Below are 26,778 nucleotides of genomic sequence, written 5' to 3'. Positions count from 1 at the left end.
GGTTTAAAAAACTTTTTTATTTGATATACTTTGGATATAATGCATTTCTTTTTAACTATATTTAATCGCTTACTTTGTTTAAACTTTTATTATGCATTATTTAAACACGTATTTTAATGAGTTTAAATTATTTTAAGATACATATTTTATTATATACATAAATAAATTCAAAATACTTTCTCACTTCACAGTTTATGCAAACGTTTGTAACCAGTTTCGCGATCTGTGCGTAACATTTGCATTCTATTCATCATCTTCTTCTCGATAAGATATTTAAAATCGTGTGCGACAAATTCTATTGATTCACAACCATGCACCTTACTAGAAAGCAAATCAAATTTGCTGTTATCTAAAATAAATCACGAATACACTTGATAGATTGGGAAAGTGAGGCAGGGCAACTACTACAGAAGTACAAATGCTGATAAAATATAAAATAATGGAAATCGCATGTTTGATAGCTTAACAAATACTTACTTCTGAAGAAGAAACACACTCAAAAAATTTATTCATACAAGTGCGCTGATCGCACTCTGCACCTTGAACAAGGTGCAGAGTGCACTTTATTTGTTGAACGTTTTACAGTTTTACAGTCAAGAAAATGGTTCAAAAAAACAAACAAATGTACTTTTAGTTCTTTTTCACGGTTTTTACTTTGTGTCAACCAACTGAAAAGAAGGTTGACGTAAGATAATAGAGATTTTGAGTTATTAATTAAAATTAATAACTAAAAAGCTTTAAAAAACAGCAGCAACAAAATTTGTAAGTTTTTATTTTAAAAATAATATAATAGCGCGTGTGTTTGTGTGTGTAGGCGGGAGATTTTTAAATAACTGAAACTAAATCAAAAATCTCTTAAAAAAAAGGCAGTAGTAAAATTTTTTAATTTTTCGTTTTTAAATAAAATTTACATATATGCGTATTTTTAAAATAATTGAAATTAAAGAATACCAAAAAAAATTAAAGTATCATTTGTTAAAGTTATAAGTTGGTTTAAGGTTATAACCTTGGGAAAAGGTTATACCTTGACAAATGATGCTTAGAATGATTTTTTTTATTAATTATTTTTTTTAAAGTTCTTTATGAAATAAAAAAGTTTAATCATTAAACTTTTTTATGTATATAAGAAATAAAATATAAGAATGTTGCGTGTTTAATTTACTTTAAATAAAAAGCTTTGAATAGGGTTTAAAGTAAAAAAAGTTAACTCAATAGAGAAAATTCTCCGGAAATAAAGTTTACTAGGCGTCACCGGTTTTTAGAGGTTTGTATAAAGTTGATTAAAAATAATTCCTCTAATAAAATTTTCCATTTCCTTAAATTACGAAAAAATATATATATATTTTTGCAATTTAGTGTATAAGCTAAGTTTGTCGAATATTTGGAAAATTGAACAGCTATTTTTACTAGTTTATATTTATTTTCTTAGCAAAGCATTTATTTTTTATTTTTATTTTTTTTTTATTTTTGTCGTTTAAAAGCATCCTTTTTATATTAATTGTGATGGATTCAGCGTTAGAGACAGTGCAAACTTATAGCTTTAATTAATGTTGTTAATTTAAACCGATGCTGTGGAGTCGGAGTCGCTAAACAAAATCGCGACTCCGACTCCAATAGTAAAATGTCTTGGTATTGCACGTGCATATACAAAATATTCAAATAACCTTATATTTATACTAAACCTCACGGAACTTTTCATAAATTTGACACAAAAAAATTTTTTTTATTTATCGCGTAATATTTTTTAAAGAATTCAAAGAATTTTTAAAAACTTTGCTGGGAGTTAAAGTCGAAGTTGGAGTTGGAGTCGGAGTCGTACTCTGAAAATTTCAACGACTGGATTCGGTACTTTTTTTTTACGACTTTACACCCCAGATTTAAACAGTGATTTAATCAACAGTTGAAATTGGTATACAAAACAGCTGCAATTTTTAATGTTTACATAAAAATATTTTTGATAATTTAATCATCTTTTATTAAAAAATTAATGATCAATTTGTTAATCAATTTTTTGTAATTAGAGCAAAAGGAAATATTTTGTTTAATAAACGATTAAAATCAATATGTTAAAGCAGTTTGGAATAAATATTGAAAGAACTGCTGAAATTTATATCATAAATATTATTATTATTTTAATATTGCCTAAGACTCATGCAAACAAAATGTCGCCAAATCAGTCTTTATTAGTTTTTTGAAATTGAGCTAAGAACTAAACGTTTATTAGAAGTGCAAAATTATAAATTGTGTCCCAGTTGACTTTAACTTGAACAAATAAAACTTTTTTACTTAAGTTAGTGTTATCTTTAAAAAGTTGTTTATTTAATTTAGCAAGTCACGTTACCGTATTACAATTGTTTTATTAAGGTCTTTGTACCTTTGAAAAAATCTGCCTTTGATGGCAAACAAACATAAATGCCATGCAAGTTTTTTGAAGTGATGAGCAAACAAGCCTACTTAAAAACAGATTTCACGTTTGTCATTTAAAAAAAATTTTGCTTTAATAAAATCTTATTTTATCAAAAAACCAAATAAAAAAATGAAAAAAAAAGCTGAAACGGTTAATTATAAAGCCTCTAACGACAACGGTAAGAACTTTTATAAATAATAAAAAAATCAATATCACTTTCATATCATATTGTTTTCTGCTTGAAAAAATTAACAATATAATTACAATAATATTTATAAAAGTAAAAAAACAAAAAAAAAATAAATTCTTAGAATTTGAGAATCTTTAACAGTGTCCATAATAATGGAAAATCTGTTATTCCTACTCTTTTGTATGGTTCAGATTTTGTCACCTCACTTAAAGACAAAGCTGAACTGTTTGCTAAAAACTTCTTATCAGTAATATATTTTGATTTCACTAGTTGCGTTCTACCTGATATAGCCGACAAACGGATTAATCCATTGCCTAACGTTTGTATCACTCCAGCTTCTTTATCTAAATTGATTTCTTGCTTAGACTCTTTAACAGCTTGTGGTGCGAAAAACACACCTGTTATAGTCTTGCAGAAGTGTTCTCCAGAGCTGTTATTTAAACTTTCAAAATTATTTAACAATTGCTTATCAAAGTCTTGCTTTCCAGCCTGCTGGAAAAATTTTGGAGAGCGATCTGACTCTTGGCCTTATACTCTTTTTAATTTACATTAACGATCTTCAAGATGTTCTCACATCTAAGGTGTCATTGTTCGCTGAAGATACTACCATTTATTCTTGTCAAGATAAAAAGCCAACACTTTCTTATTGCTTGGAGGAGGATTCTGAGCTTGAAAATAATCTCACTTCTGCTACAGCATAGGGCTCTCAGAGGTTGGTAAACTTAAATTCAGATAAAACTCAATTTTTTTCAGCTAATCGTTATCACAATAATCTAGATCTTTTAATATTTATGAGTGGTAGTGTACTTGATGAGTCGTCAACCTTTTGTCTTCTAAAATTAACTCTTACTTTCGAACTTTCTTGGAAACTATATATCGAATTGATTGCAAAATTAGCATCTGCTAAGGTTGCATCTCTTTATCGTGCTCACAATTTTCTTACTTACGGCTCTATTCTTTACCTTTCTGAATCTCAAATTCATTACTGCATGGAATACTGTTGCCATATCTGGAGCAAATCTTCAATTGATGCTCTTTCTTTTTTAGACAAGGTGCAAAAACGTGTTGTAAGTTTAGTTGGACCTGCTCTTGAAGCCAGCCTCCAATCATTATCACATCGTCGTAATGTTGCTTCTCTTTCTCTTTTCTACAAATACTATAATGGGCACTGCTCTAAAGAGATTTTCTCTTGTGCTATCTACTAAAATTCGTTCTCGTGTTACTCGTCATTCAAATAAGTCACGCCCTATTATTGTGACTGTTCCTAAATGCTTAAAAAATTCTTATTTGTCTAGTTTTTTCCTCAAACATCAGTTCTTTAGAATTCGCGTCCTTCATTTTGTTTTCCTGATTCATATAGTTTGCAATATTTTAAATCATGCTTAATTTTAAAGCGTGTTTAACTCACTGGTGTTAAAAAGTGCCGCATAATGTAAAGATTAAGTTTAAAGCTTATTATCTAAAAAGCATTTCGCCTAAATAAGGATCAATCGTATCGATCTTTTTCCAAAGTAAAATAATAAAACATGAAAAGCTAAAAAGTTACTCTTCAAAGAAAAATAAGAGAGCGAAAGTCTACCCTACAAATATAATAAAATATTAAAATACAACACAATGTTGCAATATAGTGCAATATAGTACAACAATTATAATAAAAAATACCATCTACATATAAGCTAATAAAAAGTATTTTTAAATAAATAAAAATAGATTTTACTCAATTTACAAATTGGTTTAGTGCGTTAGACAAAGAAATACACAGTTTTTTCTATACATATAGTTTTATCTAGTGGTTGGTAGAAAATTTTTTCTTTAAAATAGCTTAAACAAGAGGCCGTTTAAGTTCAACTTTTAAAATTTTAAAAAATCCGCTCCTCAATACAATTTTTTTTGTTACGTGATATAACCTGTTTCTTAGTTTTATGTGTTAATATTAATCAAAAAATTGATTAATTTTTGTCGGGGTAAATTTAAACTTTGACCCTCAAGTATTAAGGTACAATTTTCTTCAATGATTTTTAAAGGCAAGTTGAGGTCAGCAGTTACTACATCTTCCTAGCCAGTTAGTTGTTTCTATAACAGAATTTAAATAAACACTCATGAGTTTAAATTGACTGAGCAACTAAGTGATTAACTTATTAAATCCCATTAGAAACTTCATTTATAATGCAAACAATTTTGACTAGCTTCATAAGTTCGATAGTGCCAAAGTAAAGTTCACGACTAGTATTATTTTTTTTAAACAAAATTTTGAATGCTTAGACAAGAGTCACATGGCAATCATTTGAGAAAACCTGTGATACTATTGTGATGATGAACATCTTTGAACTATTATCGTTTTTATTGAAAGTTTTGTTATTTGTTATTTATAAATATTGAATACGTGCATCAAAGTGTAGCGTAATGTAGGGCTATTGGGTAATGAAAGGGGAAAATAAGATACTCAAATACTACGGCAAATATTTTTGTTAAATGCGGCTAATGGTTTTGGAAAGGGAATAAATTTTTTTGAAGTTTTTTAACAATTACTATAATCCAAAAAAATATGAATTGCAAAATTGCAATAGTTAGGTTTATAGAGATCATCGACAACACTTACACTGTCTCATTTTGCCCCACTTAATGGGGCAAAATGAGACAGTGTAAGTGTTGTCAATGAAAAATGAGAGGTTGTTAATAAAGAATTAATAACATATAAACAAACCAGATTTTAAAAAGGATTAGGAATATAAATCGTTTTTATTATTAAATATATTCTGCAAATACAATGGCACCAATCTTATAAATCACATATCACTACATCTAATATAAGATATGAGGCGTTAACGTTACAATTACTATTCCTTTTTTTTATAGAAAATTTCGATATGATAATGTTCTTTGTATGAGTTTTGCACCCATCTAAAATTTAAAAAATCTCATTTTTAGTAGCTGTTGAGTGTTTGGCAAAATGTTTTATAAACTCTATGAAATCAATATATTATTATGTATATTATTGATATACAGTATATTTTGTTTATAATTTACAACAATAACCTATAATTTGATATTAAAATTTAAAATGAAAAAAAAAAACTATATATTTTACATTAATGAACAAAACAAATTACTTTTTTTAATGACCATAGATTAACAAATCTACTCATTGTATATAATATTTACTTTACTAGACTGTTTAAACAAATAAACTTCTTTAACAAAATTTGAACATATTAGGTAAATATAATAAATATAAGTGAAAACTATATTAAACATTTTTATATGTTGGATAACAACTGAACATAGTAAATATTACGTATTCACTCGTATATATATATACGTATATATGTACTATGAATACGTAATACGTATTCATAGTAAATATTACGTATTTATAAACATATAAGATATCGGCAATATAAATAAAAACAAAATGTCTTATTTTACTCCGCAGCATATTGCCATCAAAATTGTCTAATTTTTAAACAATTTTATGAAAGAAATTAATTATGAGTATATGAAAATAATAGAATAATGCCTAATGACAATAATAGCACACAAACTTTGAATAAAAAACTATTTTACACTACGTGAGATCAAAAAAAGCTAAAATAAATTATAATAACAAATCTTTAAAACTTGAAGTTGTTTCGTATGGTATGAAATAAGTGTCACTCGCTATTTTTCTAATTCTATTTTTTTAATTCTATTTTTTTAATTCAAAATAACAATTCATATAAATAATTCATATAAATAACAATAAATAACAATTAACAAATAAATAACAAATAAATAACTAATAAATAACAAATAAAATAAAATAACAAATAAATAACAATTAACATATAACAATTCATATCAAACAATTCATATAAATAACAATTCTATTTTTTTAATTCAAAATAACTTGTGATATCTTGACATTATATGACTTAAGAACACATATCTACTTTTAAATATCTTTAAAGCAATAAATTTTATAGCTGCCTGATTTTGCTCAGCAGTCTTATTATGCAACGCATTACCCTATATCGATTTGAATAGCCTCAGGCACAACGGATTGTGCATGTATCAATTGATATAAGGATAGGAGCTTACATACATTGATAAAGGGTTTCAGTTTGGGCAGACAATAGTACCGTTGCGCGAACAACGGCATTTTTTTTACTTCTCTTACACGCATACACAGGCAACATACACAAAGTAATTAAAAAACTAGTTATCTTAATAATTGAAGAGCTAACAATCTTGCAAGATTAGAGCTAACAATCTTGCAAGATTAGAGCTAACAATCTTGCAAGATTAGAGCTAACAATCTTGCAAGATTAGAGCTAACAATCTTGCAAGATTAGAGCTAACAATCTTGCAAGATTAGAGCTAACAATCTTGCAAGATTAGAGCTAACAATCTTGCAAGATTAGAGCTAACAATCTTGCAAGATTAGAGCTAACAATCTTGCAAGATTAGAGCTAACAATCTTGCAAGATCAATATGTCGTCAACATTTATTTTTCATAAATGAAAAACCGATTGAATGAGCTTGTCTTTGAAAAATTTAGACACCAAGTTCAAAGAGGTTCATAAGATTATCAACTTTTAAACATCATCTTTGAGGCTGGTTTACACTGTAACTAAAACACTTAAAATTTCAAAATCTGTAGAAACCATTATTTAGTTTTATTTTAATTGTAAAACATATTTATTGTTAGAAAAACAAGCTTTGCTCTGATTTATTTAGAGACCAATAATTTAAAAAAATATTTTTGATCTTATCTTTTAAAAAATTTAATCGCGTTTCAGTTCCAAAATCATTTTAAATGAATATATATTTTTAAATTTCGTAGATTTTAAAATTGTTTTTATATTGACAGGCACAATTATCTGAAAATTATTCAATATTCTTATATTCGGCGTTTTTAGTATAAGTTGCAGTAAAATTTTGTTGTTCATACGCAATATTAACATTACATTTCATATCAACAGAGTTAATGCAAAATGACTTTACTGTATAATCAGTTTTGATCTTCAATAAGAATTTCAAAGTTATATACTTAGTCTCTTGCATATAAACATATAAAATTTTCCTAGTGGGCACGTGTCGTCCGGGGGACATCCATAGGGCGTCCCATAAACGTGTCCTGGATGACGTATGCCCACTGGGTTTGCTGTGCTAGCTTTTTTGATTTTATAATTTTTATATCAGTTATTGTTCTGCTATACTCATTATTGTAATAAAACTTATGAACTCTGCGATTACTTAACTTACTTTGTTTTATTTATTTTTTTGCATTTAGATTTGGGAATATTTAGTAATTCTTTAAATATTTGCATTAGAAGCATTACATTGAATTATTTTACAGCATTATCTTTGCATTCAATTTATGATTCAGATTATGATAATATATATTTTGTAATATAAAATTATTTTTTTTGGTTAGGAAGCCCTGGATGAAAATTAATGTTAAATAACAAAGGTTATTGAAAGAAGTTGTTATAAACAAAAGCACATAAACATGACCTTAGAGGATCTAAACCTTCTTGGTAAATAGGTGAATTGGTACAAAAGTATATATAAAGGCCAATTATAAAACTATTAGAGTCTTTGCAAGTCCGAGAGTAGTAACTATTAACTCTGAGATCATTCCTTCCAATCAATCCAAAATTTTAACATAGAGTTCTTTATGTCAGTAAAGAAACCAGAGTGGAAATAACGGGTTTTTTTTCAACGACGGGATGGATGTTCTGGAGGTGGTCTCCACCCTCCCAGAGCTCTAAAACTCCTTTGAAAATAAGAGATAACTTCTGTAAAGTTAATGATTAAAAAATTATATGAATAAAATAAAAAAATTGCGTACATTAATAAGTTTTTATTATTCATTTACTATGGCTATTTTTTAAACATTCAAGATATCAAAGTTTAAAAATAATTAACTTAATAAAAATTTTATTAAGCTATTGTAGTATTTATTTGCATTATTATTTAAAGTCCAAAAGAAAAAAAAAACGTTTTCATTTCGTTTTTGCGTTCTCCAAAAGTAAAATAAAACAGCGACCTAAAGTTCATTCATTCAAAAATTAATATTGCGCAAGTTCTACGCTGTTATTAAGATTGAAATTTTTACTTTCATTCATTTTATTATTCAAACACTTAATTGCCTTAATTGCCTACAAGCAAAAATTTAAAGGGTAATGTCATTCAAAAGTTAATTCGACTTTGTTATTAGAATGATATGCAGTATAAATCAGACATGCATCATAGTACCTTACGACATCAACAAATAAGAGAACCTGTTGTCCCTTTGACCACGTTGTACCTTTGATTGCTCCACTCTGTCGACCTTCTATTATTATTATAAAAAAACGTGAAGCGTCATTTGAAATAATAGTCCATGACAACTCTTCTCACCGAAAAAGATCATACTTTGGAATGGACAAAAATAGACCGTTGACTAGATCAGACTAGAGCAGACAAGACGTCGACCGGCAAAATTTGTTTCTTTCTTTTTTTTAGCAGAGGTTATAGAAGTTGACGGTATAGTTTATAAATTAGGTATCTTAAGAAATCAAGAGACTTTTGTAACAAATTTATACGAGAAGATGACAATATTAATGATATGGAACTTGAAAATATTGTTATGAAACTCACCAAGTACTACAACTACTGATCTAAACGTTATCCACCACCAAGTACTACAACTACTGATCTAAACGTTAGTATTTTATGATTAAAGTTGATCTTTGTTGTCATCATTAAAATATTTCCTCTAAAAAACATTATGATCATATGTAAATGAATATAGACCACCAGTTAGTTATAGAAATATACTTTTGCTCTTTTCTTATCTAAAAAAATAAAAATAACTATATATATTAGAAAACATATTTTGTACAATTAAATTCAAAGTTTTGGACCTTAACCTTAATCATTCTATGTAAGTAGCATCTTGCTAAAAAAAATAAGTGACTATATCAAAAAAGTTATAATAACTGATTTATATATTTATTATTTTTTATTTTGTTTTTTACAACAATCATTACTATATATTCAAAAAAAGTAATATTTACATTTTACAATTTAAAGTAATAATTGCAGTTTTATATATGTACAACAAACTTATTTACAATGCCTGAAGAAAGTTATGCACATGTGCGCTTGACAGTGGGTTAAAATAATTAATTTAAAAATTCGTGGTTTATAATACAAAGTAGTGGCTATTAACCCATGCCTTCAAATAATATACGCAAGTCCGTCGCACCACTGGGTTACTAGGAACTTGGTTGTGGTTGTCGTTGAATATATATATTAATTAATCAAAATAATGTAGTTGTAAAGAAACTCGCAGAAGGCTACGAGAAGTCTTATCATCGAGAACCTTTAAGATACAAAATAAACTAAAAATTTAAAAACTACATTTACAAAGTACACATTTACCTTTTGAGGTTTACGGTTCAGTTATATTTAAATGTGCATAGTTGTTAACTTTATTATTGTTATTATTATTTTTTTATTCAATTGTTATCCATATTATTCATCTCTAACATTTCATTAAAATAATTTATATTTTTTCAAATTTTAAAGTTAAAAAAAAGATTTCATTAAAAAGATTTATAATACTAATTGTTGTGCTTCCAATACCGGTAGTACCGATACCGGAATACCGGTATTACCGGACATTTTTAAGTACCGAAATACCGTTATTGATTTGGCTCAATACCGGTATTAAAAATATATGTAGAGAAGTTGTGATATAGCAGGTGTTATCACTCTCTTTACGTGAAACACGAAAGTAAATGAAATACTTAAAACTTCCAGCCGCGATAAAACAACGCTTCCTGTAGGAAATAGATAGCTAGATGACAAACGACGTGTTTAAAACGTATAAATCACGTATTTTTCGAATTTTACACGTCATATACGCGTCTTTTACCCATAGGTAGCGACTAGCTATCTATTCGCTGATTAGTTGCTAGCTCATTTCCCACCAGGCTTATTCATCTTGTAATGAGAGTATAAAATAACCCTCGCTAAAGAGTTTGGGATCGAGAAACTAATAAGTTGTTTAATTGAATTTTGAAATAAAAAAATTATTGTTAAAAATGTTTAGTTAAAAATAAAACTTGTTTAACTTAAAAGTAAAATTTTGTCTTCGTTCTATTAATAAAGCACTGATTTAAAATATTATCATTACGTCACACGCTTTAATGCATGTTTGAGTTTAACGCATGTTTGAGTTTTGCTGTAACGTAAATATGAAAAGTTTGAAGTCGTTGCAGTTGAGAATATTTTTAATTTTGTAAAAATGTCAAGATTATAAATTGTTTTTCATTGTGTAACTTGCTAATGATATGCCATGTAAAGTTATAGATTTAACAGCAGTTATAGTTACGCTTACTAAAAAATCTTTATGCATTTTGAATTATGAACTAATAATCAATATTTTATGTCTAATAGATGAAATTATCTTATAATCCAGAAAAGTATAAAATGTCCCAAAAAGTATTCAAAGAGTTCAACACCGGCGTACGAGTTGACGATAGTTCTAAAACTGTTGACAGTTTATGTTGAACTAAGATGTAGATATTGTACGAATTACTACTGATGGAACTTCCATAATACAGAAAGTGGGGCGTTTAAATGACTGTGATCAACAGTTGTGCATTAGGCATGGGATTCAAATAGGTATTCAAGAGATTTTGTACAAAAAAACCGTCAACTTCTGCAAAAAAAACTTAAAAGTAACCTGCAATTACAACAATAGCAATGAAAGTGACGAGGTTAGAAATACTGACAATGACACAAACTTAACTAATAATGATGAAGACTTTTCTGAGAAAAGTCTTCATCATTATTGAAATGACTAATGATTTGCAGCCGTTAATCAAAAAGACACGCACCGTTGTAAAACTATTTCTCCGTTCTCCGATAAAAATGATCAAACTTCAAAAACACACATTAAAAAAATTTGATAAAGACCATCTTCAAAAGACCATCTTCAAATACTTGGCTCCAAAACTCGCAGGAGCAGCTTGCACACAATGCACGAACGTTTCGTAAAACTGAAAAATTGCATTCGCGAGTCACTGATTTCCCTTGAGTCCAAAGTTAAGGTAGCTAATAAGGAGTTCGATGCAATATTAGCTGTTAACTTATGCCTTGCGCAAAGAAAACTGGCTGTGGAGACATTGTGCCGAAATGATGCAACACTGTTGTAAACCGATACAACATTTTCATGATGGATAACCTTGGAGAAACCAATTTAGCTGTAAAGTTGAAAGCTATGTTGGTGCGAAGATTCAATGAGCAACGTACTCTTTTCTCAGCATACAACATTTTCTGCACAAGAGCCATCAACGTTACAAGAATTTAGATCCAGCTCTATCTTTTGAGCACCTTAGCAAGTTATCCATTGTAAATACTGAAAGATCGGCTCACTCAGAAAGCGTATTGTCCTCTCCCTTCCACCTGAGTATCGTAGTTTGACTATTTGACATCTTTTTTAAAACGCGGGAAAAAAATATTTCCTGATCAAAAGAAAAAAGTCTTAAGTACAATTTTTGTGCAAAATATAAGAGAATATCACAAAGTTTGAATAATTTAAATTTGTTCAACAGACTACGCAAAAAACGCCTTGGAGCAAAAAGTGGTCAAGGGTACAACAGGTTCCCCTACGTGATTAACACATAGTCTGTAAAAACAACTCATGTGTTGCATAAGTGTTACTTTTATTGACCAATTAGATCTATAAAAGCAACATGTGTTATTTCATAAATGTATTAGTCGATTTTAGTCGACAGTCGAATTATTAAATCATAGTAACAACAATATTAATGACATTTTACATTTTACAAAGACAAATAAAGATTAAACCAAAAAAAAATGCAGCAAAATCCGAAATCATCTTTGAACACGATATATAAAAAAAAAATAATAATAAAAAAATAGATTGTTTATTTGTAACGTTTTACGTTATTTATTTTTATACGTAATATATTTTTAAATGCATAATATAATACGTAATATATTACGTAATACGTAATATATTTTTAACATATATTTTATATATATTATAATATACATATACACATAATACATATACGTTTTTATATATATTATATATACATATACACATAATACATATTATAAAGATACCCAGCTGGCACATTAAGTTGTAAACGCGCATTTAAAACTTGTTTGAATACACATTTTTCTGGACCAGAAAAATGCGTATTCAAACAAGTTTTAAATGCGCGTTTACAAATTAATAACATACATACCAGAATCTGGTATATATGTTGGCCATTTTATCGTGTCAAACACGCATTAGAAATACGCTTCAGATTCGTCTAAAAACGAGTACGCAATGCAAATCCAACTGAGTATCCAACTCGCATTTGAAACTCTTGTAAATACGCATAAAACACAGTAATGAGATATTATTCAATACGATGTTTTTTTGGTATTAAATACGCATTTAAAACTTTTCAGAAAACGTGTTATTCAAGAATGCATGTTAGCCATTTTACCAGGTAGAACACGTACCAGAAATACGTTTTAGACCCGCAGATTATAGGACACGTAACACGCGTCTGAAATGTGTTTTTATTACATGTATATACAAACGCGCACACGCATTGGCTCTAAAAATAATAACAAAAAATTAATTTTTAAAATTTTTATTAAATTAACTTGTACAGTTTTTAATATGCACATCTATATTATAGTTTTATAATATAAAAATACATGTTATAATAATTTTATAATAACAAAATTACACTAAAATTCTCTAATAGTATACAAATGTATTATTTACCTTTTCTTATATAAATGTATTACTTCTTAGAATTTCTATTAATTACTGTTTATACAACTTAAAATACACTATACAACGTAATATTTAAAAATTACGTTATTAGGCAAACAATTGAAACCCATTTTATTGAAAGATTTGACTGCATTCGCCTTTGGTGGTACATCATAAAGAAGGACGTTTTTGAAGAAAAACGAAACTTTTGATGTTGTTCGATAGCTCTTCCAAATTTAAGAAATCTATATCAGTAAAAAAGAAACTAATTTAAATCAAAGGAAAAGTTCTTACTTAAATCTGAATGCATGCAATCAGTTTAAAGTGAGACACATACCAAATCCACAAAAATATAAAAGGTTTCAATTGAATTGGTTTTACCTTTCTGTATTCATTGTCGCTCATTTTGCCATCATTGTCATCCTTAATAAGACAAACAGCAAAGAATTTAACATTTTGTGTAACACTATATAATTGGATATGTAAAAGCAAAGATTAAAAACAATTTAAAAAATTCTAATTCAGTTTTAATAATATACATGTCATTAACATCTTTAACATAAATACAATAAACACCCTATAAATAAAATTTCGGACAAATTTTAATTGCATTTATTATGTAATTTATTTAATGCATGCAAAAAACCTTTATACTTATTTGAAAGAGGATTTTTAAATCTATTTAAATTTAATTAAGTTAAAAATATTATTTAAATATTGAAAATAAAATGGTAAAAGTAAAGGACCTCGAAAAAATTATAGAAATTTTTCTCCGAAAAAATCGAGAAAAAGGTTAAGCGTTTGTTGCTAAGCAGTTTATGGAGTGGGGTTTACCCAAATCAACTGCTTACGATAAAATCGTAATATTGGAGAATGGATCTCTTAAAAGAAAAGTTGGAAGTGGTCAAATTGTTAAGGTAGCTACTAAAGAAAATATTCCAAAACTGTTGCATTTTTTGAAAATAAGTCAGGATGCTCCCAAAAGAAAGTACCTCAAGTTTTAATTGTAGTCAAACTCGAATTTCCTAAGTATTAAAAACAACGACTAACATTCGTACTTTCAAAAAAACAAATCATCGAGATCGTAGCCATCAGCAGAAGAAAGCTATGCGTCCTAAATGTCGTAAACTGTACGAAAATTATAAAAACTTGGATTTTGTTATGGATGATGAAAGCTATTTTACCTTAAACAATAGCACATTAGCTGGTAATGATAGGTTTTATGCCGCTGATCCTTCTCAATGTTCTGACCAAGTAAGATAAAATTTGCGTAAAAAGTACGAGGACAAGCTCTTAGTTTCTTGTTGCATCAGCCCCCGTGGAATAAGCCCTCTATATATTCATCACAGTAAGCAGGCAATCAACCAGTACACTTATAAAGAGATACTACAAAAAAATTTACTTCCTCTAGTATCAGAATATTATAAAAAAGACAATGAGTTTATCTTCTGGCCTGATCTAGCTCGATCACGTTACACAAAGTCGGTCATCGATTTTTTTAAATTGAAAAAAATCAAAGTTTTACCCAAAGATAAACCCAGCTAACGTTTCAGAAGCAAGACCAATTGAAAACTTTTGGGATGATTTAAAACAGCTAGTGTATGAGAATAATTGGAGAGCTGAGAATTTGGAAGAGCTTGAAGCAAGAATTAGATATTTTTATTCAAAGATGAATAAAGAAATTTTCCTTACTCAAATAAAACATCTTTCAAAAAAACTTTATATTATTGCTAAATATGGTTTTTGAAATAATTATTTTAATATATTTATAAACTACGTATACTAACATATTAACAGTTGAAATATTAAATAATAAAACTTATTAGTTCTTAAAATATTAATTTTTAAATTTGTCCAAAATTTTATTTATGAGGTGTTAGATAAATTCAAATAATAACTTAATTATATATCTATATTAGTGAGTTTATTTTGTTTTTATCATCGGGTATATATAATTTTAATAAGTTTTAAAAAAACTGATGTTATTATGATACTGCAAGAGTATTCCTTATAACTATAATAACACATTTTTTTCTCTTTCTCGCTAAGAAGTGTTTTCATTACAATACATATCTACAATATATAGAGATTCTATCTTTCTATGTAAATACTCTCTTTGTAAAGATTTCATCTTAACATAGAGTATTTGTTTCTTTTAAAAATTTAAATTTTTCTAATTGTACATTTTATATTTTACCCTGGGTTTAAAAGAATAGAGCGATTATTAAATTAAAAATTCTTCATTAAAAAACATTAAATAATCTTAAATAAATTGTGGGTACAATTAGCAAAAAAGGCATATTATGGGTACAATTAACAAATGGCAATAATTAATTTCTGTTATTATCGTTCTCTTTGTTTAAAATTCTTACAGTTATAGTAGATGCAACAAACAGATTTTAAACTTCATTGTCATTCTAAAACTTTCTCAAACGCAATATTTCTTGTATATAAGATAAATTGAGGAAACTCTGTTGCCTTCCAATGTTCCTAGTTTAAAATGACCTATTGGACTTCTAACTAAGTTAGAAGCAGTGGACTAATCAATTTCCAGCATTTGATTTAAAATCAGTTATTTCTGGTCTTTCTCAAAGCTAATATAAATTTTTGATTTGAATTTCACACAACATAAAGATATTGATGACACACTTCAAGAAAAAAAATTGCGCATAGGCTCAATGACAAATGAAGGAACCATACCTAAACAATTTATTAACAATCTTATGCTGTTTCTATTCTTATGCAATGGGTAAGCATTTGACCTAAATTCAGCATCAGTTGTTAAATTGCATTTTTATCTGTATAATACTCCTTTTTTTTAATATACTCTGTCACAGAAGTTTACCAATCACACTTATTTTTTGATGTGCGAACATCTAACAAATGCATGTGCTGGAGCATCACAAATAAAATAAGTTCATACTGTTTTTCATTGTTAACTAACCCATTGTTAAATTAATAACTTCTGTTACAAAATCTTGTAAATAAAATGTGTCATGAAAACTTGATGACATAGCATTTCCAATGTAAATAGCCACTGGAAAAGGACAAGATACTATATTTTACTATTGAACAAAAAATTGGCTCCAATTGTTAACTATCAGAGAACTGAATTAGTCCACCATTATTTACATCGATAGTTATAAAGTCGATACCTACTTTAAACTTTTGTAAATCTAAATGCTATTACACTTGTTTAATACAACGTGGATACAATATAATGTGGAGTTCTAGTTAATGCTTGGACATCTTTTGATATACGAGGGTTACTATTTATATTTCGGTAATTGGCAACACTGATGTCATGTGAGTCCTGAAAAAAAATGGACTAAAATAAACCGCTGTTTAAATTAGGCGGGTCGACCCGGTTAGCCGAGCTGACTAAAAAAATAACAACATTTTTATTTAAATTACACATTTTTATTGGGAGGCTGAATAAGAGCGACTTTCATAAGTGTGAACTGGTATAAGTGCGAAGCGTGGCATAAGTGCGAACTGGCTTAAGTGCGTCAAAAGAATTTGCAAACATTGGCATTAGTGCGAATTGGCATATGTGCGCCAAGTAAAATTGCAAACTTTAACATAAGTGCAAGCTGGAATTTCGCACATGCCAATTCGCACTTATGCCATTTCACACTTTAATTTTTTAAGATAATTTTTCTACTATGATTATTACTATTTTTGTTATTATTAATCATATAAGTGTATATTATTATCATTAATTTTATATTATTATTTTGTTATTATTATTTTTTTGTTATTGCTATTTACCTATAGGTAAATAATATTTAAACGACACAAACGGCATGATTAATATTTACTAAATATTAACCATGCCGAGATGTCGTTTTAAATGAGCCATTTCGTCTAGTCAGCTTATATAAACCCGGCTAAGCATGCTAGCCGGCCTCATATAAACAGCCCTTAGTTACTAAGCCATTTAAAGCCAAAACTTTGTTTCCCTTTTTAACTAAAATGCAAAAAAAAAGACAGCAAATAAATAACTTGTAACTAACTAACTAAATGGTTTCTTTGTTAATGCCTTTAGAGTGCATTTTTGAGGTTACATATATTGACAAACTTAGACCTGCTCTGGTACCGTTGGAAAAAAGCACCCAAAAACATTACTCGAATTAAAAAATGTTTTTGGGTGCTTTTTTCCAACGGTACCAAAGCAGGTCTAAGTTTGTTAATATACGTAGCCTCAATAATGCACTCTAAAGGGATTTACTAAGAAACCGTTTAAGAAAACTTGTTATTATCCTCTGATATATCCTCTCATAATTTACAGCTGTTGATTGAATCAGCTTTTTTAAATCTACCATGAAGTTTAACTACAAGTTAGCCTTGTAACCATTAAGCTGAGGTTTGTAGCTGTACCCTTAATAGGAAACAAAAAAATGAGGTGCAATAACCAAAGTAATAAAGGATCAAAAGTAAAAACTCAAAAGTAGAATAAAGAAGATTTAGTGTTAATGATTCTAAGCAGGAAACTATGTAACTCAGGCTTACATAATAACAGTATAGTAAACCTATGTTATTTTGTTTTCTGCTTAGAATCATAAACACCAAATCTTCTTTACTCTACTTATGAGTTTTTACTTTTGATTCTTTGTTATTTTATGGTTATTTAGTTATCCATCACTGATTATTTAATTGACCATCCTCCTATGCATTCTATGTCAAATAGGATTAGAACATCAGCCTATTTAGGAGTTAAACAGTTTTGGAGTTTTTTTATGAGGCATTAGCATAATGCAGTTTGAATACACCAATAACAGGTATTTTTTTTATTAAGATACTATCTCTATCCTTTATTTAACGAAGAGTCTAAAACAGGAGGTGTTTTATGTAAGAACATTTTCTAAATTCTAATACACTGTAATTTATTGTAATGTTCAAATATCTGATGGCTCATTGTTTAGAACTAATTAAAACATTTTTTGCTCAAAGTATATCACAGAGTTCTTGAAGTTAGAATATACTTGTTATGATATGGTTTAAATTAAATTCATGAACTGAATTTAAATTGGGCCTACACTGTTAAATGTCATAAATTAATAAAAATGGATTTTGTAATTGTCCTGAAGACACTGTTTTGTGCATTATATTTAGTAAGTTTTGACTAAATATTCTCTCAATTAATACAAGAAATAAATATATTTTTAATACTGCTTCATAAATTGTTTAGTAACAAAACACTCAATTTTATAGTTTATCAATATTTTGTTTAGTTGAAATTGAACAACAAAATGCTGAAGAAGTTTTTGATGACCGGTGCTGTGCACAACTTAAAGTAAGTTTTCTTTTATTGTTTTTGTACTACTTTAATAATATTTTTTGAGGAAGCGTTCGAAAACTAATTAAAACATAATAAAAAAATAATATAAGTAAAGAACAAATAAAATTATCAATATATTTCAAATTATCATAAATTTCAACTTCATTTAATGCTACAGTGTTTTCCAAAATAAAATTACATTCCTTCTTGATCCTTACAGATTATACAAACATTAGTTGAGGTAACTTGAAGACATGTGCTGTTCTTGAGCATTTTGTTGCAAAAGCATATCTGTTTCAAAATTTTTTTTAGCTTTAATGTTTTAATTTAACTTAAATTTAATTTAACACATTTTATTTTTGGTTATAGCAAAATTTTGTTGCAAATTTGGAAAATTTCTTTTATGCCATTTTTGCAATATCTAACTGAAGATAAACCAATATGATACCATAAACTAATGTTTAAAAGATTTTTTTCCCTTCTCCCCCCCCCTTTCCCCAATTCTTTTAGCTTCTTACACATCTGCATCTCTTGCATATTCTTTTGGTAAGACTGGTTGGTCTTCTTATGTCCAAGTTAAGTTGGATTTTATTTTATTTGTTTCATTAAATAGTAATCATTAAAATGAGTTTTTCTTTAGGTAATTTTTATTTTCATACTCTAATAACCATTTTTGACTGATCTATTTCTGTAGTTCATTTTCAAATTCTGCTATTTCATATTTTAGTGTCATATACTGCATAACTTGAAGAACTAATTGAGGCTTTCACTGTTTCTTCATTTACATTTGACACTCTATTTAACATCATTAAAAAGGGCTTTATGATCTTCTTTTTTAATTTCAACTTTGGACAGTTCTTTGCTAGCAAATTAAAATATCATGTCATGGAGTCTATTGGGAATATGCATTAAAAATGAACATTTTTTAAATAAAATTCAATAGTTTATTTTGAGAAACTATCAGATTCAGATAGTTCAAAATACTGTCCATTGGCAGCTACGACCTTTCTTTTTACCATCTTTTAGGTAGCATGCAGATTCCAAGCTGGAAAAAGTCTTGGTTTTTTGAGGCAATCCAGCCTTCATCCTCATTTTTTGTCTGGTGAATACGATGTTTGGGGTAGGACTTCATATTTGAGGTTCTCCAGGTAGTTTTTTACAAAAAAATATTTGTTGAATTTTGAGTGGTATTTGCAGTCTAGAGTTTTAGCTTACAGGTAAAATATTTCAGCCCGGTCAGATATATACTCGCCAAATTATCTCAATACAAAATGCTCATTTTCAATGCATACTCCCAATATTGTTTTTAAACCTGGAGTTTAAAGTTTCTAGTTAAAATATTTTGCAGTGAATCTAGTTGGAAACATGATAGATTCAAGGACTCCTAAAGTAGGTAGTTTTTTTTACAGAGTTTATGAATAATAATCTTAATAATTTCCATAAAATCATCCAGGTAAAAATATTGAATATTTTAATATAAAACTTCATTTTGCTATTTTTTTTTCAACTTTTGTTGTAGTTTTTTGTTGTTAGAAATAAAATAAAAAATTTATTTAAAAATATATTTTTTATTAAAGCGTTTTCCTGGACACACATGGGCAATTTTGATGACAGAGTTATGTGAAAGATCTTCCTATTATGGAGTTAAAAGTATGGTTTTTTAAAAACAAAATTTTATACATTTAAAATTAAGGTGACCAGTTATGTTTTAATTATGTAAAATGAATTATTTACAAAAATACTTTTTAAACAACTTGAATTGTTGCTAAGAGGGAACCAATAGGATACTAAAAAAGGAATATTTTATTAAAGTAATGTTATAACTATGTTTCATAAAAGATACTTGATCAAATATCTCTATGTTACATTTTATAACATATAAAACTAACATATAAAGTTGAAATAAATTTGTGTTTGAAAAAATGTTTTTCAATTAATTTATTTTTTAATATTAATTTCACATCCCCAAGGCTCTGGGAGGGGAAGTTCAATACAGTCAAGGAGTCTCCTTTTGTTTTCAATTTTATATATTAACTCAACTCAAGACTCAAAATAACAAACCTTGTTAAACAATGTGTGATTTTAAAAATAGCAATTACTTGTTTATTAAATTGCTTGAAGAATATTACTTAAATATTAAAAACAAAAAAAAGTTTTAAGCATAGCCAAAATAGCATACTCAGGTGCAAAAAAAAACTTGAAGTTTTTACAAATAAAAAATAGATAAAATCCTTACTGTGTAACAATTTAAAACAAGGTCTATAATATATATATATATATATATATATATATATATATATATATATATATATATATATATATATATATATATATATATATATATATATATATATATATATATATATATAAGACGACTGACAAGGCGCCAATTTCATAAGTGCAAACTGACATAAGTGTGATTTGGCATAAGTGCGAACTGGCATAAGTGTGAACTGGCATAAGTGCTAAGCAATTGCAAAAACTGGCACAAGTGCGATCTGGCATAAGTGCGAATTGGCATAAGTGCGAATTGGCACAAGTGCGAATTGGCATAAGGGCAAATTGGCATAAGTGCAAATTGGCATAAGTGCAAATTGGCATAAGTGCAAATTGGCATAAGTGCACCAAGGGAATTTGCAAACATTGGCATAAGTGCTAACTGTCATATGGGCTAACTGTCATAAGTGCGAACTGGCATAATTGCAAAGCATATACAAAAGTCATAATTGCAAACTGGCATAAGTGCGAATGGGTATAAGTGCGCCAAACAAATTTGCAAAAATTGGCATAAGTGCGAATTGGCATAGGTGCAAACCGGTATAAGTACAATGCAGTTGCAGAAACTGGCATAAGTGCGAACTGGCATAAGTGCAAATTGGCATAAGTGCACTGAATAAATTTACAAACATCGGCATAAGTGCAAATTAGTAATGCAAATATATATATATATATATAAATATATATATAAATATATATATATATATATATATATATATATATATATATATATATATATATATATATATATATATATATATATATATATATATATTAGCAGAAAATCACTACTAATTTATAATTGCTCTGTTCTTTTAAGAACATTGAGCACTCTATTTTGAAGAATACATTTTTAAATTGTTTAATATATGAATATATATATATATATATATATATATATATATATATATATATATATATATATATATATATATATATATATATATGTATATACATATATATATATTTATATATATGTAAATATATATATATATAATATATATATATATATATATATATATATATATATGTATATATATATATATATATATATATATATATATATATATATATATATATATATATATATATAAGTATATATGTGTGTGTGTGTGTGTGTGTGTGTGTGTGTGTGTGTGTGTGTGTGTGTGTATAAAAGTATCTTTGTGTAGCTTTGCAGGAAACTTCATTTATGATGTCATACAAAAAAAGCACTTTATGAGTGTTTCAGTGCATATATTATATGTTTGGCCATGTTCTATTTTGGTATAAAGGACTCTAATTACAGCAGAAAAAAGTATTTTTTTTCCTTATTTTTTTGTCTGAATAAAATGGTGTGAGTTTAAGTTGAGATTTGAAAACTTCAATACATTGACTAAGAGTGTTTGGGCAGTATTGAATTTTGAAGAACACAGCAAAAAATATATTATTTTATTTTATTACTTTTCTAAACATTTAACTTACTCACAATGCTGGTTGTAATTAACATCTAAGTTATTGTCGATATTATAAAGTTATTATATATTGTTGATATTGTTATATATTATCATATCTTATATTATTCATTATAGTATTGCTTGAATTATATTTTGTTCTAGCAAAATAATGCAACATGTTTTGTTAAATATTTTATAATGTAGTAAAGATTTTGCAAGAAAGTAAAAATACATACATACATACATTCATTGGACCTATATTTTTGCCGACCCCATACTTTCAAAAATTGATCTGTCCCTATTCTTAAATCTTTCTATTGGTTCTCACAAGAAACTCTGTTAAATTTTTTCCAAGTTAAATAAGATTTAGGAGGGCCACCTCAAGTCTTATAATTGCAACAAGATCTGAAACAAAAAAAAAAAAAGTTTTTCAAATGTATGTCATGTTAGGTCTCAAAAGTGAAACTTTATAAAAACTTTAAAAATAATTATCATTTTTTGTTAAAAAAAGCTTAAAAAAAATTTTAGACAAAAACCATAAAAAAAATGAGTTTTTTTAATTTTTTGTTAAAAAATAATAATTTTTACAGAATAAAACTTAAAATAATTCTAATTCTTGTGTAAAATTTTTTTTATTTTTAAAATTTTTATAAAATTTCACCTCTTTTGAGACCCAACATGACATACATTTGAAAAACTTTTTCTTCTTCTATTTAGGGTCTCATTGCAAGTTCCAGACTTGAGGTGGCCCCCCTATATCTTATTCAATTTTAAAAAAATTTAACAGAGTGTCTTGTGAGAACCAATAAAAAGTTTTAAGAATAGGGACAGATCAATTTTTAAATGTGTGGGGCATTGGATGCACCCTAATGTATGCACATGCATGCATGCATATGTATGTATGTATGTGTGTATGTATGTATGTATGTATGTATGTATGTATGTATGTATGTATGTATGTATGTATGTATGTATGTATGTATGTATGTATGTATGTATGTATGTATGTATGTATGTATGTATGTATGTATGTATGTATGTATGTATGTATGTGTGTGTGTGTGTATGTATGTATGTATGTATGTATATTTGTATGTATGTATGTATGTATGTATGTATGTATGTATGTATGTATGTATGTATGTATGTATGTATGTATGTATGTATGTATGTATGTATGTATGTATGTATGTATATTTGTATGCATGTATGTATGCAATGACCCATCCCATTTTGACCCTCATGAACAAATTTTAATAGGCGGAATATTTTAAAATATTTCCAAGGTATTGTTTTCTTAATAAAATTTTTTTATTTTTTATTTTGGATGACTGTATATACTCGCGCCTATCTTTTAAAGTTTAACATTTTTACATTTTTTGAGTTTTTACAGACAATTTAAAACAATCGGTGCAAATAGAAATTTAAATCATTAACTATATAATAACGTCATTACAAGTAATGGAAAGTTTTTTATCTACACTGATTGTGTGCATTTTTATTACTATTATTTTTGTTAACTGGTGGTATTTTAAAAACACCCAAGTTTATTATGAAATTAAAAAAACATGGTTTTTAAACATGGTAGTGTTGAGGCCCAATACACAACAATTAGAAATTTGTTAGATGCTTTTTATCTTATACAGTTCACCCACTTCAAGCCCTGACTATTTAAAAGGGGTTTGTACAAGATTAGCTAAGTTTTCTGGCCAACCATTATTCTTGTTAACCTCCTGCCATCATGTTGGAGAGCTTCATACAGCCGTAGTCATAAATAAAACTGTTAAGAATAAAGTATTTATATCATAAAACCATAAAAGGTTAAAAAATAGTAAACTAAAGACAAAACGGCTTCACTTTAAAACAAAATGTATAAGCTTCTAATTTTAAAATTATTTACATTTTACATTACTTTTGAGAAGTGCAAAGATTATTGTGAACTTGTGGAAAAAAATCAAACTGTTAGGTTAAAATTAACTAATATGGAACTGTTTCACATGCCTTGAATTTCATAAAATTCATATTGCATTTCTCTAAAATCAGGCAGGTTTTTATTCTGAGTAATAAAATACTCAAAGAGAGATCAATAGAATGGCTGACTACATTTCTCTTTCCAGGGCATCTTGGTTTTTGACCTGCAACTTTTCTGATTCTGCAATTTTTAAAGTAAAACCTAATTTCATAAGTTGTGATGTTTTAGTCTTACTATTTAAGAATAAATTATGTCATAAAGTTTAAAAACAATGGTTTGCAAAATGGTTTAAAATTAGATGTAAAATACAAAGAAAGTAACTCTAAACCAATTTTTTTTTCTAATGACAGACCTTTCTTAAAATCAGTAGAAATATAATAAAAATGAAATCAATAGAATCAGCACTTTGATTTTATCTTGTCAAAAATAAATTTAATAAGTATTCAGCAATGTCATTTTAAACCTTATTTTATCTACATTGCATTATTTTTAATTTACACTTTTAAGATCAACAAGACTATTGGCAGATGTATATTGAGCCTATTTAAAGTTGTATATTTGACCAGACAACTGGTTATGTTTCGGTATTCTAAGTTATAGTTTGAAAAAATACCTATATATGAGGCTCCTTCAGGCTTTATGAAAACAATGAATTCTAAAAATTCTCAAGTCTTTCAAAGTTGCTAACAACTCTTTAGAACTCACAGCAAAATCGTAAATCTATTGAGCATTTTTTGGTGTTTAAGATAGCAAACATAGAGCAAAATCCAAACATGTTTATACTTATGTCAAATAATAATGCTTTTTAAAAGGTTGCAATAATTAGAGGCTGAAAAAAAAAAACCTTAAATTTTTTTCCCCCTGCCCCAGATGTGAGAGCAACAAGTTGATGAAATAATTTTTTTTCTATTCTTAACTAAATTTATATTCATTGATAAATTTTAAGTAAAAAAATTTGTAACCTCCTCAAATTGAGGGGGTTTAAACTTTATATTGTCATAATTTATGAATTCTGAGAGATAATATTATGAAACTTTAAATTTATCATTGAATAAAAACATAGTTAAGAAAAGTTATTTTACCAACTTGGTGCTCTCACGTTTGGGGTAGGAAGGATGAAATTTTAGAGCTTTTTTGTTCCCAGACTCCAATTATTGCATTATATTGATTTAGATTTGTTTGATCCAAGACTCCAGTAGCAGTACTTTTAAAAAAAATTTCATTTGACACCAAAATAAGGTAAAAATCATAAGATTTGTTGTATGACTGGAAAAAAGCTCAAAGATCAACAAAAAACCCCTTTACAGTAGTCAAAGTGTTAATTTATCTATCGTAATCAGTGAAAAATAGGCAGAACATATTTCTTAAATTAATAAGCACCGTGTTTTTTTTGGTACTGGAACACATAAAGAAAATATCAATGAACAAATTAACTGGATTTGACATCAGAATCTATTCATGCCAATTAAAAATTGCCCTAAATTTAGTCAAAAATCATAAAAAGTGCAACTTTTGTATGTATGTATGTATGTATGTATGTATGTATGTATGTATGTATGTATGTATGTATGTATGTATGTATGTATGTATGTATGTATGTATGTGTGTATGTATATATTCACAAATTTTATATTGTTTTACTTTTTGTTAGCATTCTTAGTTTTGTACCTGGTTTCTTATTTAAAGATGGAGAAGAGTACTGGGAAAGCAGTTTATCATGCTTTTAGTATGTTAAGTTTTTTCACTGGAGTAATTGGTGCAATGGTTGCAGACAGTTTCACTGGAAAATTCAAGTTTGTTTATTTTTTTTTAAATTAGTTTCGGATAATAATTTACAAAATACCATTAAAATTTGATCACAAAAATACTATTATAAAGTTAATCATTTTTAGTTTTGAAATAACTTTAATTTTTTTCTACTTCTTACAGATACAATTCATTTATAAGTTTTAGAATTATGATATGATAGGAGGTGCTTGGTTTATTCCATGCACTTTCAAATATATTTGAAATATATTTGCACTTTCAAACATATTTGAACAGATTTGGTGTGTTTATGAAAAAAAAAAGATCTGTTTACTTTCTACAAAGAGAAACTGGTTTTGAAAAAACATTTTAAACAATTTGATTAGATAAATTATTTTAGATAATTTACTGGGTGCTTTTTAAAAATACTTTAAATGTTATTAGGTTAATATTCTGGACCTTAATTGTTTATTCGCTATCAGAGGTTACTATAACACTTACATCGTTACCTTTCATTGGTAAAAACAGTTCGTAAGTTTATATATGTTATTTTGAATAAAATATTCTTTTAAGTTATATTATTTGAAAATTATTGAAATCTTTTCAATTTATGATTATGAATTATACTTTTTTACCGTTATTCTTTGATTTTTCTTTTCTTCATTGTTTCTTTTGTATGTATTCTTATG

At 27.3% G+C, this 26,778-nt stretch overlaps 1 protein-coding gene across 2 annotated transcripts in view; it reads left to right on the top strand.

The window, feature by feature from the left end:
- Positions 1-367: 367 nt before the first annotated feature.
- LOC100198280 (solute carrier family 15 member 2) overlaps positions 368-26,778 on the top strand; it is a 74,574-nt gene continuing 48,163 nt past the window's right edge. The window contains exons 1-5 of one of the 2 annotated variants that reach the window (XM_065815219.1): positions 368-2,585; positions 18,612-18,673; positions 20,236-20,308; positions 25,995-26,136; positions 26,534-26,620. In XM_065815219.1, coding sequence (XP_065671291.1) covers positions 2,537-2,585; positions 18,612-18,673; positions 20,236-20,308; positions 25,995-26,136; positions 26,534-26,620 — 413 coding nt within the window. In that variant the 5' untranslated portion in view covers positions 368-2,536. Of the gene's footprint in view, positions 2,586-18,300; positions 18,492-18,611; positions 18,674-20,235; positions 20,309-25,994; positions 26,137-26,533; positions 26,621-26,778 lie in introns of those variants that run through there. The other variant, XM_065815220.1, reaches the window with a different exon arrangement.

The sequence above is a fragment of the Hydra vulgaris genome, chromosome 13 (assembly GCF_038396675.1).
Source record: "Hydra vulgaris chromosome 13, alternate assembly HydraT2T_AEP".
Classification (NCBI taxonomy): Eukaryota; Metazoa; Cnidaria; class Hydrozoa; order Anthoathecata; family Hydridae; genus Hydra; species Hydra vulgaris.
The sequence above is the reverse complement of the archived record's forward strand: the minus strand, read 5'-3'. Positions and strand labels throughout refer to the sequence as shown.